Here is a 12,070-nt window from a genome sequence, read left to right on the forward strand (position 1 = left end):
CTTTATGCCACTATAAAGCTGTTTCACTGCCCTCCTTGCCTTGGTGTGTCTCTGCCAAAGGCAAGGGATGGTGGCTAACTCCCTGGCTATAGCGAGTTGGGAATAAATAATCTTCATTTGTTCTCTTTTGGGTGGTCTTCATTTATTTCCATAGGTGCTAAGGCTGTCCTGGGAGTTATAGCCTCAGCATATGAGCCTCTCAACTCTGGAAAGTAAGGACTGTGTGGAAAGTGAGATGGAGATAAGGGAAGTCTGGGAGATGGAAGATGATGCAGTTTTAAAAATCCCCTCAACTTATTTACAAAACAGAAATAGAGTCATGGATGTAGAAAACAAACTTATGGTTCCCAGGGGCGAAGGGGGAAAGGGGAGGGATAAATTGGGAGGTTGAGACTGACATTTACACACTACATATAAAACAGATAACTAATAAGAACCTGCTGGAGAGCGTGGGGAACTCGACTCAATACTCTGTAATAGCCTATTGTTGTTGCTGGTGTTGTTGACTTGCTAAGTCAAGTACAACTATTTGCAACCCCATGGACTACAGCCCACCAGGCTTCTCTGTCCATGGGATTTCCCAGGCAAGAATACTGGAATGGGTTCCCATTTCCTTCTCCTGGGGATCTTCCTGACCCAGGGATCAAACCCGTGTCTCCTGCATTGGCAGGCGGGTTCTTTGCTGCTAAGCCACTAGGGAAGTCTGTATCACCTGGAGATCCTGTTTAAATGCAGGTTCTGATTCAGGTCTAGGCTGAAACCAAGACTATGAATTTCTAACAGGCTCTGGAGTTTGCCGATGCTGCTTGTTCACAGATTATACTGAGAGTAGTAACAAAGCGCTAGGATATTGAAAGGAATACAGATTCTTGACTCCCACCTCTCAGAGACTCTGACTTGCCTAGTTTTCAGTGAGACTCAACAATCTGCATTTTAAAAAGTCCCCTACACAACAATGTGAAGCGTACAGTTAAGCATGGTTAAAATAGTATGTTTTATATTATGTGGGCTTCCCTGGTGTCTCAGCAGTAAAGAATCAACCTGCAATGCAGGAGGCGCAAGTTTGGTCCCTGAGTTGGAGAGATCCCCTGGAGAAGAAAATGGCAGCTCACTCCAGTATTCTTGCCTGGGGACTTCCATGGACAGAGGACCAGGCAGTTTACAGTCTGTGGGGTTGCAAGAGTCAGACACGACTTAGCAACTAAACGACGACAAAATATTATGTGACTTTTACCACAGACGTGCGTGCATGCTTGCTAAGTCGCTTCAGTCGTGTGTCACTCTATGGATTGTAGCCCACCAGGCTCCTCTGTCCATGGAATTCTCCAGGGAAGAATACTGGAATGGGTTGCCAGGCCCTTCTCCAAGGGATCTTCCTGACCCAGGGATTGAACCTGCGTCTCTTACATCTCCTGCAAATGTGGTAAATTTGGTATGTGGTAAATGTGGTAAAGAAAGGGCAGGTTCTTTACCACTAGCACCACCTGGGAAGTCCCTTGCCCCCGACCCCACCCCGCCACAGACACAAAGGTCCCTAAGGTACTTCTGATGCCCAAACAGACTTCCGAATTTGTAGAATAAGTGGAAACTAATCAAAGTGCATTGGACCAAAACATGGGAACCGATCCTGACTGTCATTAACCCCTTGTGTGACCTTAGGCAATTCCTTCCTGTCTATAGGTCTTATTTTCCTCATCAAGGATAAATCTGTTGATCTCTTAGGCCCTTCCAGCTCTCACGTTTCAGGAAACCCTTCAGGACAATTTAGGACCAATGCTGGCCTGAGTCTAAGAACTACAATCCCCACAATGCCCTGCGCTTTTCAGCTCCCTGTTGGGATCGTAGGAGGACGACCGCTCCTGGTGGCTCTCCCCACAATCCTTTGCGGTGCTTCAAGGTGGCGGCACCCAGTGGCGCCATGAGCGATTTGGAGAGTAGCAGCAGCAGCAGCGATGAAGAGGAGCTGGAACGGTGCCGCGAGGCAGCGATGCCGGCTTGGGGCTTGGAGCAGCGCCCGAGGGGTTCGGAGAAGCCAAGTATCGGTAGGGGACTATATTCGGGGAGTCTGGCCGAAGAGCATAGTGATCTTCCCCTGCGGCCTGAGAGGATGGACGGTGAAGAGGGTGTCACCGGGATTCGACTTCTTTCCCTGAGGAGGCTCCACGGCCTGGGTGGGGTTCAGAGTAGGATTCAGAGTCAAAATACGGACAAGGGCAGCGGGACGGGTTGTTCCATTATCCCAGTCAGGGAAACCAAGGCACCAGAGTATCTCTTGACTCTGCCTGCTAGGGTCCATCCTAACTGTTGCACCCTGGGCGGCCCGCCACTCCTCGGAGATGACTGCGACAGCTGGATTCTTGCATCCAGCCTTTCCTCGGCTCCAACGCTTTCTCACTCTCGGGGACTGCCAGCGAGCTGTGTCCCACACCTCCTTGACCGTGACTCCCTCTGTTGTTCAGTCGCTCAGTCATGTCAGACTCCGCGACCCCACGGATTGCAGCACGCCAGGCTTCCCCATCCTTCACTCTCTTTCCTGTCCTTCAGTGACTCCCTAGTGCCCTGGGAATAAATCCCAGACCCCTTAACATAAGGGTACCCAGCGGTGGGTAGAATGCAGAGGGCCTGTGAATCTGAATGGGAAAAATATTTCATCTCACTTTCACTAGTCTCTGAAGTTTAACCTCTCTTTCCATCATGCGTGTGAACAACCACCGTAGTTTTGGCAATACCTGTTTCTTTGTCTTAACAGAAGTCTCAGACTTTCAAATCCCTTTAGTCTTTCAGATATATCAAAATTCTTTTAATTCACAATAAAATGTTGGGGGAAAAAAATCATTTCCACTCCTCCCTGCTTTAAAATTAAAGTAATTTCGGACTTCCCTTGTGGTCCAGAGGTTAAGAATTCACCTGCCCATGCAGGGCACACAGGTTTCACCCCTGGTCTGGGGAGATCCATCATGCCACAGGGCAACTAAGTCCTGAGCGCTAAAACCACAGAGCTCTGGTAAGCTCTGGAGTCAGTGCTCTGCAACAAGAGAAGCCGGTTTCTGCAATAAGAAAGCGGAGCACAGAAACCGGAGAGTAGCCCCCAGTTGCTGTGACTAGATAAAGCCATCAGGCAGCAACGGGAACCCAGCGCAGCCAGAAATTAATTAATTAGTTATTTAAAAACTACAGTAATTTTTAGGCCCATCAGTAGATCTTATTTAATACATTAATGAAGAAGCACATGTATTAAAGTATCCCGAATTTTGATTTTTACTCTTAATGATAACTGAATTTCACTATCACTGGTTTTCTTTGTAATCCTATGTATTGTATTTTTGCACCTAAAAGATTATTCTGAGAAGGATCCATGCTGCCAGAGCAGGCCATGGCAAAGCAAGGTTAACTCCTGCTTTTGTTTAAAAGGACTCCCAAGCCCTTGGGACTTCCCTGGTGATCCAGTGGCTAAGACTCCATGCTCCCAACGCAGGGGGCCTTTGTTGGATACCTGGTCAGGGCATTGGACTGCATGTTGCAACATGCATAGGCCACAGCTAAGGATCCAGAGTGCCGAAACTAACACCCAGCAGACCTGAGTAAATAAATACTTTGTATAAAAGTTAAAATAATAAGTAAATAAAAGGACTTACAAACCCTTTGGTAATCCATTTCCAGGCTGCCTGTCCCTGTTTGCTTTCCTACCACACATTCCACAGCTAGGCTCCACACCATACTATGTCCTCTCATCTGTGGTCACCATAATTCTGCCATTTTCTTTTTATTTTCTGTATGCAGAAATGCCTTTCCATCTCCACCACTCACTCAGTTCAGTTCAGTCACTCAGTCGTGTCCAGCTCTTTGCAACCCCATGAACTGCAGCACGCCAGGCTTCTCTGTCTCTCACCAACTCCCAGAACTTACTCAAACTCATGTCCATCAAGTCGGTGATGCCATCCAACCATCTCATCCTCTGTCATCCCCTTCTCCTCCTGCCTTCAATCTTTCCCAGCATCAGGGTCTTTTCCAATGAGTTGGCTCTTCACATCAGGTGGCCAAAGTATTGGAGTTTCAGCTTCAGCATCAGTCCTTCCAATGAATATTCAGGACTGATTTCCTTTAGGATGAACTGGTTGGAATTCTATGCAGTCCAAGGGACTTTTAAGAGTCTTCTCCAACACCATACTTCAAAAGCATCAGTTCTTCAGCACTCAGCTTTCTTTATAATCCAACTCTCACATCCATACATGACTACTGGAAAAACCATAGCTTTGACTAGATGGACCTTTGTTGGCAAAGTAATGTCTCTGCTTTTTAATATGCTGTCTAAGTTGGTCATAGCTTTTCTTCCAAGGAGCAAGCATCTTTTAATTTCATGGCTGCAGTCACCATCTGTAGTGACTTTGGAGCCCCCAAAAATAAAGTCCTGCCACCACTCACTAGCAGGAAGAATTTGGACAGGGTATTTAAGTCTCACTGTATTTAAATTTCCTCATCTGTAATACGGGGGTAAAGATAGTACCCACCCTTGTAAGGAGCGGAGATGATGTATCTGCAGTGCTTAGCGCACATTAAAGGCCTAGTAAAGAGCAACAGTTATGTGGTTGGTCTCTCGTCATGTACTCATTTCCACCTTCTGTCTGGCTCCCATTTATCCCTTAATACAGCTGAGACACCATCTCTTCAGGAGGACTGGGTTACATGCCTTCTCTCCACCATCGTCATACTTTATGTGGTTCCCTTCATATGTAATGCTTTCTTTTTTTCTGCAATTGCTTCTTTACTTATCCTGCCTTTTTTCCTTTCATCCCTCCAACCCCAGTACCTAGAGTCAACTGTGGCTCATACTTGCTCCACAAATATTTATTGAGTGAGAGATTGCATGATGTGAACTTCACAAGGGCTGGTGTCTGTTCACCATGGTATCCCCAGGGCCTATACCCTGCTCAGCAAAATAATTCTTAAATGAGTGAACTTGCTGGAAAGATGCCTCTAAAGAGTGAGGAGGCTGAGACCCCAGCCAGATTCCCAGTTCAGTGATCAGCATAACTGAGCCCCCTTCGCTTCTCTCTTCCAGAGCACTTAGCACACAGCTAAGCACACAGTGGGCACTCAATAAATGCTGGAATCAAAGTACACTTAGACATGCTCATTCAGCATGGTGATGAAGAGGGGGCTCTGGAGCCAGATAGCCTGGATCCTCATCCTAATTCTTGTCGCTTGTTAGCTGTTTGGATAAGCTATTTAACAGGGCGTCCCCAGGGCCTAAGCAGTAAGGAATCCAACTGCCAATGCAGGAGGCACGGGTTCGACCCCTGGGTCAGGAAGATCCCCTGGAGAAGGAAATGGCAACATTCTTGCTTGGGAAAGCCCATGGACAGAGGAGCCTGGCAGGCTACAGTCCATGGGGTCACAAACAGACACGACTTAGCAACTGAGCAACAACAAGCTATTTACATCTCCTTGCCTCAGTTTCCTCTTCTGTATATGGGGGATGGTGACTGCTCCACCTCCACCCCCACTCCCATTAGTCCCATCAGGTTGTTGGAAAGATTCAACAAGTTATAGGCGTAAATCACATAAAATAGTGCCCAACACACAACAGATGGTATAGTTGTTTCCTCTAAATACCTCAGTGTTCATTCATTCCACAGGTGCTACAAATGCCAAGTTGCCAGCCAACCAGCCAAGCCTCAGGTACTGTGAACTTTGGGTTCAAGTTTCATCTGTTCATTGATGTTGGCCCCTGCCACCTGCCCCCACCCACACCCCATGCACTCCCTGCCAGACCCTGGTATGTCAGGGTGAGCAAGACACATGTTTTCCCCACCCTCTTGGGGGCAGCCTCTGAACTGACAGGAGGTGAGGTCCTTTCGTATGTGTTGCAGGCACAAGGTGGATGAGCACGAGCAAGACGGCAACGAACTTCAGACCACCCCCGAATTCCGAGCCCACATAGCCAAGAAGCTGGGAGCCCTGCTGGACAGGTGACAAACACCTACATTCTCTTTTCTTGCCCTCATTCATTCATTTCAGGAGTAATGGCCCCCAAGACCTGGGAGCTCAGCAGATGTAAGTCGGCACCGTGGTAAGCATAAGGCATCACACTACCATGCGGGTCCTGTCGCCTTCCTTGTTCTCCAGCTGTGGGAAAAGGCTCCCATCTGTGAGAAAAAGCATGTGCCTGCAGTCACGGAGGAGGGAGCAGAGTGGGCTCAACTCCAAGGGCCCAGCTCTTAACCACTGTGCTCTCCTGCTGCTCCAAGAGGAAGAGGGGACCCCGAGATGCAAGAGCTTATTCCCACCACAAGAGGGCAAGGGACCAGGGGAATTCCTGTTTCTTGAGTGCTTACTGTATGACAGGCGCTGCGAGAATATAATCTGTGAAGATCCAGGTTGGTAGAACTTCCCTGGTGGTCCAGTGGCTAAGACTCCACACTCCCAGTGCAGGAGGCCCAGGTTCAATCCCTGGTCAGGGAACTAGCTCCCACATGCCACAACTGAAGAAAAGATCACGTGTGTTGCAAGTAAGATCTAGCACAGCCAAAGAAATACTTAAAAAAAAAAGATCCAGATCAGCATTCCTAAAGTAGGTGCCCAGGAACTCGAGTCCAGAGTGTGGTTCTGGGCACCAGGGTTCCAGCGGCAAAGAGAAGGTGGAGAAATGCTGTACTCCGCATACCCACTGTGCCTTGGGAGGTTACTTAATCTATGATTTTATTTATTTGTTTTTGGCCATGCTGGGTCTTCGTTGCTGTGCGGGCTTTTCTCTTAAGTACACAGGCTTCTCACTGCAGTGGCTTCTCTTGTTACAAAGCAAGGGCTCTAGAGCATGTGGGCTCAGTAGTTGTGGCTCCCGGGCTCTAGAGCACAGGCTCAGTAGTTTTGTGGAGCATGGGCTTAGTTGCTCTGTGGCATGTGGAATCTTCCTGGATCAGGGATCGAATTCATGTCTCCTGCATTGGCAGGTGGATTCTTCATCACTTAGCCAGCAGGGAAGCCCTGCCCTGGGAGATTTAGATTCTTAGTAGTGTCTTCAAGGCTCTGAGAAGTCCTCCAGTAAAGAGACCTGTGTAACTTTGTTTAGCCCGGCATCTTCCAAGCATGTTTGGCCACAGTGCCTCTGTTCCATGGATGACCAATGGTGTGGCATAGGACTCGGCCCGGGGCAGGCTGGGCTAGATCCATCCTCACCTGACAAAGTCCTAGCAGGTTTTGAAAGGGAGACTCAAGATGTTTGGGCCATGGTCCTTCAATCTGAAGTAACCATCAAAAGGACAGATGAGCCCTCCCAAAGTGCACAGCTACTGCTAGTCCCAGACAGAGCTTTGGACCAGCCCTCAGCTGCCTGCACCCAACCTTAGTGCCAGTCCCCAACCTGGGAATGTGCTTAACACATTTAGGAAGGTCAGTTGGCATCTCAATCCGAGGGAGTGGTTTTTCTCAGTGACCATTTGGCTTCAGGGTAACCAGGGCCACCTGTCCTGATCCACGACGAACGTTTCCCCAGGTGGAAATCCACCAGGGTGTTGGTCACCCACCATCAGGATAATTCCTGCAGTGTTCCTGTAGTTATTTCTCTCCAAAGAAATGAGTTAGCATGCACACAGTACACACAGCTGTTCTGGGCCAGTATCTTGTGTTTTAAGGGCTTCCCAGGTGGTGCTAGTAGTAAAGACCCCATCTGCCAATGCAGGAGACATAAGAGACGTGAGTTCGATCCCTGGATTGGGAAGATCCCCTGGAGAAGAAAATGGCAACCAACTCCAGTATTCTTGCCTGGAGAATCCCATGGACAGAGGAGCCTGATGGGCTACAGTGCATAGGGTCACACACAGTCGGACACGACTGAATCAACATAGCATGCACAAAGAAGTGACACCCCAGTCAGTCCTTGTGTTAGATTGGTGTTTCTTATCTTGGCACCATGGACATTTTGGCCCAGATTGTTCATGGTTGTACAGGGCTGTACTATGCACTGTAGGAGGGTAAGCAGCGTACTTCGCCTCTACCCACGAGATCCTAGTAACATTGTTCCACCAGCCATGACAACCAGCTGTGTCTCCAGACATCACCTAATGTCCCTGCCGACTGACATTGAACCACCAGGTTAGATACCCCCATCAGGGTCAGGACCCTGTTGGCATCGTCTCTGTTCCCTCTCCCCAGACCATGTCCCATGCAGGACGAGACCTCTGGCACCTACGCAAGGCAGTTAGGAGAAGTGCCCAGTACATCATTCTGTTGCTGCAAGGACGTTGCTGAGAGCGTTGGTCTCTGCAGTTGCTAGGTGACTGCCTCGCCAGCACTCCCCGAGACCTGCCTCCTGGTCTCGGCAGCTCTCACCTCTTTGTCTGCGCTAGAGAAAGGGGTCCTGTGGGGCTTGTTGCTGATCTGATTTTTTTGGCTGTGCCGGGTCTTCATTGCTTTGCTCAGGCTTTCTCTAGTTGTGGCGAGCAGGGGCTGCTCTTCACTGAGGTACGAGGGGTTCTCACTGTGGTGGCTTCACTTCACTTCCGTGGCTGTGGCACCTGGCCTCGGTAGTTGCAGCTCGCGGGCCCTGCACAGGCTCAGTAGTTGTGGCTCATAGGTTTAGTTGCCCCATGGCATGTGGGATCTTCCCGGACCAGGGATTGAACCTGCATTGGCAGGCTCGGTCTTTACCACTGAGCCACCAGGCAATTCCACTGATTGCTTATCTTACAGCAGTAATCATCGTCATCATCGTTACAGCTGTTGTTTACTGGTTCGCAGCCGGGCTCCATGTTCAGGGATTGGAATCCACTTTCTCATTTGGACCTTGTAACAGCTCTAGGAGGCCGGGAGTCTCATCACTCCTAGTGTTCAGAGGGGTAACACAGGTTCAGAGAGATGGAATCCCTTGTTAGTAAGTGACAAAAATCAGAACTTAAAACCCAGGTCTGAAGTCTGAGAAAGGTCAGTAGATTGTAACAAAGTCAGTTTCTCGGTTGTGATCATGGATGTTAGTTACAGGCAGTGTTACCCAAGGGAGAAACCAGGTGGGGAATACATGGGGTCTCCCCATATTATTTCTTGGCACTGAGTGTCAATATGTATTAACTCAAGCTTTTTAAAAATTAAAAAGAAAAAAAGCAAAAACCAAAAAGCAGGTCTGCCTGTTCTAGGAGCTGAACCTCTGAAACGTTCTTTCCTCAGCCGTTCATATTTCCCTCTTCGTGCTTGCTGCCAGGAAGTTCAGAACGAAACGTGTGCCCTCTGTCTAGCAAGTCTGTCGGGCTTCCTGGCCACACTTCTGGCTCTTTCTGTCCCTCATGCTCTCTTTTCTCTTTGCCTTATTTGAAGTTGCATTCTGTTGTACTGTGAGTATCTTCAAAACTTCTTCAGCACTTCGTGGAAAAAGTAGGGTTTGAACCAGTGAGTCTCCGTCGTTTGAGCTGAATCGGGCTCTTCACCACGTTACGGCTGTGAGCAGGCGTGTTCCCATCAGCCTGGGGGCCCTCTGTCTCTGCGCGTGACATTGCTTTACTCTCTCCCCTCCACTTAGCAACAACAAAAAGAAGTTTTAATTAAAAAGAGTTTTCATTGTTGTTACCCCAAATCTCATCCTAAATCCACTGTCTCTTCCTGTAGCTCCATTACCATCTCAGAAATCATGAAGGAGCCAAGAAAGGCCAAGGTGCAGAGAGGCGCCCCGGAAGATGACGGTGAGCAGCTTGACTGTTGATAACAGCTTTCCTTTATTAAGGCCCTCTTGTGAGTCTGGAGCTACGAAATGCCCTTTTGGCATATTATCTTCCTTCATGCCTGCAGGCTCTGTCTGAGGCAGATGTTATGGTGACCCTGTTCATAGGGGGACCCATGAGGGGAGCTGGGGCCAGGAATGCGGCCACTGGCTCGAGGTGACCCTGAGCAGGAGCGCCTGCCTGCTGCACCCCACAGCCTCTCACACACAAGTCTGTCCCCTGCCCAACTCACTCACCACTCTGCAAGCTGCCATACGCAGGCAGCTCAGCTGCTGGCTCCCAGAAGCTTCTGGGAGACTTGCTGGCTTGACTTGGTGGCCAGAAACCCCTCAAGCATCTGGTCTCCTCGCTGCAGCAGGCAGAAGCGTGCTGCCTCTCATCCTGCGAGGCATTGCTCTCTGTTAGACAGAGATGCCCTCTGGACCAGGAGCTCTATGAGGGCAGAGGTGGGGCAGCCTTGGCACCTGGGGGCCCCTGGCCGTGCCGACTCCGTCCCCATGGGTTGCAGGCTTCCGCCTTTTCTTCACATCCATCCCCGGAGGCCCCGAGAAGGAAGCTGCTCCCCAGCCCCGCCGGAAACGGTTGCCTTCCAGCTCCAGGTGAGATAACACGTCCTCTCCTCAGGTTCCCTCATTTTGGCCAGATCCCCACCCCCCACCTCCAGCCACAGATAGCCACGCGGACCTCATTCAGGCCTGGACCCAGGAGGAGTCCCGCCAGGTAGCTGGAGACTAGTAGCTCAGTGGGAGGGGGAGAGTTTCCACCTGGGGCTGGATGTTGACTGCTCTCGGAGCACCCATCTCGTGCCCGACACCACACTCCTGGGACATCCTTGTGAGGCCTGGGCTCTGCTAAGATCCCCACTTGATAGGTGAAGACCCTGAGGGTCAGAGAGGTTAAGTCATGAAACGAGGTCACGCAGCCTGTAAGGAGAGAAGCCTGTGTGGGAACCCAGGTCTTCCCCCCAGCCAAACCTGAGTTCTCCACGTACCCGCATCCTGAGTCCAACTAATACTTTCCCCGCCCTCCCCGGCAGCAGTGATGATGGCGACGAGGAGTTACAGCGCTGCCGGGAGGCGGCTGTGTCCGTGTCCGACATCCTCCAAGAGTCCGCCATCCACGGCCCTGTCCCCGTGGAGAAAAAGAAGAAAAGAAAGTTGAAAAAGAAAGCCAAGAAGGAGGACAGCGCTGTCGTGGCCGCTACCACCAGCAGCAAGGCCGAATTCGGGAGGCAGGAAAAGGAGTCTTCCCAGCTCAACGGAGACCAGGCGCCCCTTGGGACCAAAAAGAAGAAGCGGAAGAAAAAGGCAAAGAAGGCCAATGAAGCCTCCTCGTCCCCGCCAACAGAGAGCGCTGCTGCCGTGCCCTCGAACTGAGTCCAGTGTGCGGGCCGGGAGCCCACCAGCTCAGGCTTCCCACAGGGGCTAGGCCTGTCCGAGCCCCAAGTCCCTTTCCAGTGCAAGAACTTGGCTGGTGAGTCCAGGCTCTGCCCGTGACTGGGGCCAGCCCAAGGGTCGGGGCGAAGAAGTGGTCATACGGTGAGCAGGGCCTGCCCTCCTGTGCTCCCCCTGGGCTGCGGCAGACCTGTGGTACCAGAACATTCTGTGACCCCAGGAAGAAGGAGATTCTCAGTTGCTCAAGGCTGAAGGCCAAGTAGTAGAGCTCCCACCGCCTCAGCCTGGTGCAGGAGACGACCTGAAGAAAACAAGATGGGGTGGGGCCCTGAGGCCCCAGAGCCCCTTGTGTATCTCCCTCCACACAGACTTCATAAAACACTGTCTAGAAAAGAAAGAGTGAGATCTACTCTGCCCCCACACCTGGTTTTCCAGAATTTTCTGTCTCCACAATGTGAATATGCCATGCGTGATCGTGTCTCTGAGCCAGCCAGATTATGGAAAATAAATTGTCAAGGGAACGGAAATGTAACGGAGGGACCTGGATGCTGCCCCTGAGTAGGTGCTGAACTTGATGAGCATCATGCAGGTGGGGTCCTCCTCCCTACACCCCAGGAAGTGTTCCCACACCCCAACTTCAAGACTGCAGGAAGTGTCACAGCACTCATGGCCTGGGACTCCTGGACCCATGTGTTCTGCAAGAAGGAGCAGAAGTTCATGGTGAAGGTGGCGTTCTGGCTCTGTGGCCTGGCCTCAGAGATTCGGTAGAGCCAGGAAGACAGAGGCGGGATGTGAGAGTGTGTGTGCCAGCCCCACCCCTCCTCAGGCCCCGAGCCCCCTTCCTCCTGCCCAACCCCACCTACACGACAGGCAGGATGTTCGACACAGTCCATGTTTACTTTACTAAAAGTTAAATAAATGTACAGGCTCGCTCTCAGCTGACTGCAGGCTGCACTGATGCTAGTTCTC

General features: G+C 50.6%; 1 protein-coding gene across 2 annotated transcripts; it reads left to right on the top strand.

Annotated features, from left to right (window-relative positions):
* Positions 1 to 1,891: 1,891 nt before the first annotated feature.
* On the top strand, positions 1,892 to 12,038 carry C13H12orf43 (chromosome 13 C12orf43 homolog). Of its 2 annotated transcripts, none has more exons than XM_065904268.1 (6): positions 1,892 to 2,042; positions 5,637 to 5,679; positions 5,871 to 5,969; positions 9,595 to 9,668; positions 10,216 to 10,306; positions 10,744 to 12,038. In XM_065904268.1, exons 1-6 carry the CDS (start codon positions 1,919 to 1,921, stop codon positions 11,081 to 11,083), a joined length of 771 nt encoding a protein of 256 aa, XP_065760340.1. In that variant the 5' UTR covers positions 1,892 to 1,918; the 3' UTR covers positions 11,084 to 12,038. The 2 variants fall into 2 exon arrangements, with proteins under 2 accessions (XP_065760340.1, XP_065760341.1); XM_065904269.1 differs by having other exon boundaries at positions 10,747 to 12,038.
* Positions 12,039 to 12,070: the final 32 nt, after the last annotated feature.

This window comes from Muntiacus reevesi, chromosome 13, assembly GCF_963930625.1.
Source record: "Muntiacus reevesi chromosome 13, mMunRee1.1, whole genome shotgun sequence".
Lineage (NCBI taxonomy): Eukaryota > Metazoa > Chordata > Mammalia > Artiodactyla > Cervidae > Muntiacus > Muntiacus reevesi.

What these genes read in the sequence shown, in the direction of transcription:
- C13H12orf43 (XM_065904268.1), top strand. Translation starts at nt 1,919, where the DNA reads ATGAGCGATTTGGAGAGTAGCAGCAGCAGCAGCGATGAAGAGGAGCTG. An exon ending in GCCAACCAGCCAAGCCTCAG is followed by an intron (nt 5,680 to 5,870) that starts GTACTGTGAACT and finishes TATGTGTTGCAG; the next exon opens with GCACAAGGTGGATGAGCACG. An exon ending in CGGTTGCCTTCCAGCTCCAG is followed by an intron (nt 10,307 to 10,743) that starts GTGAGATAACAC and finishes CCTCCCCGGCAG; the next exon opens with CAGTGATGATGGCGACGAGG.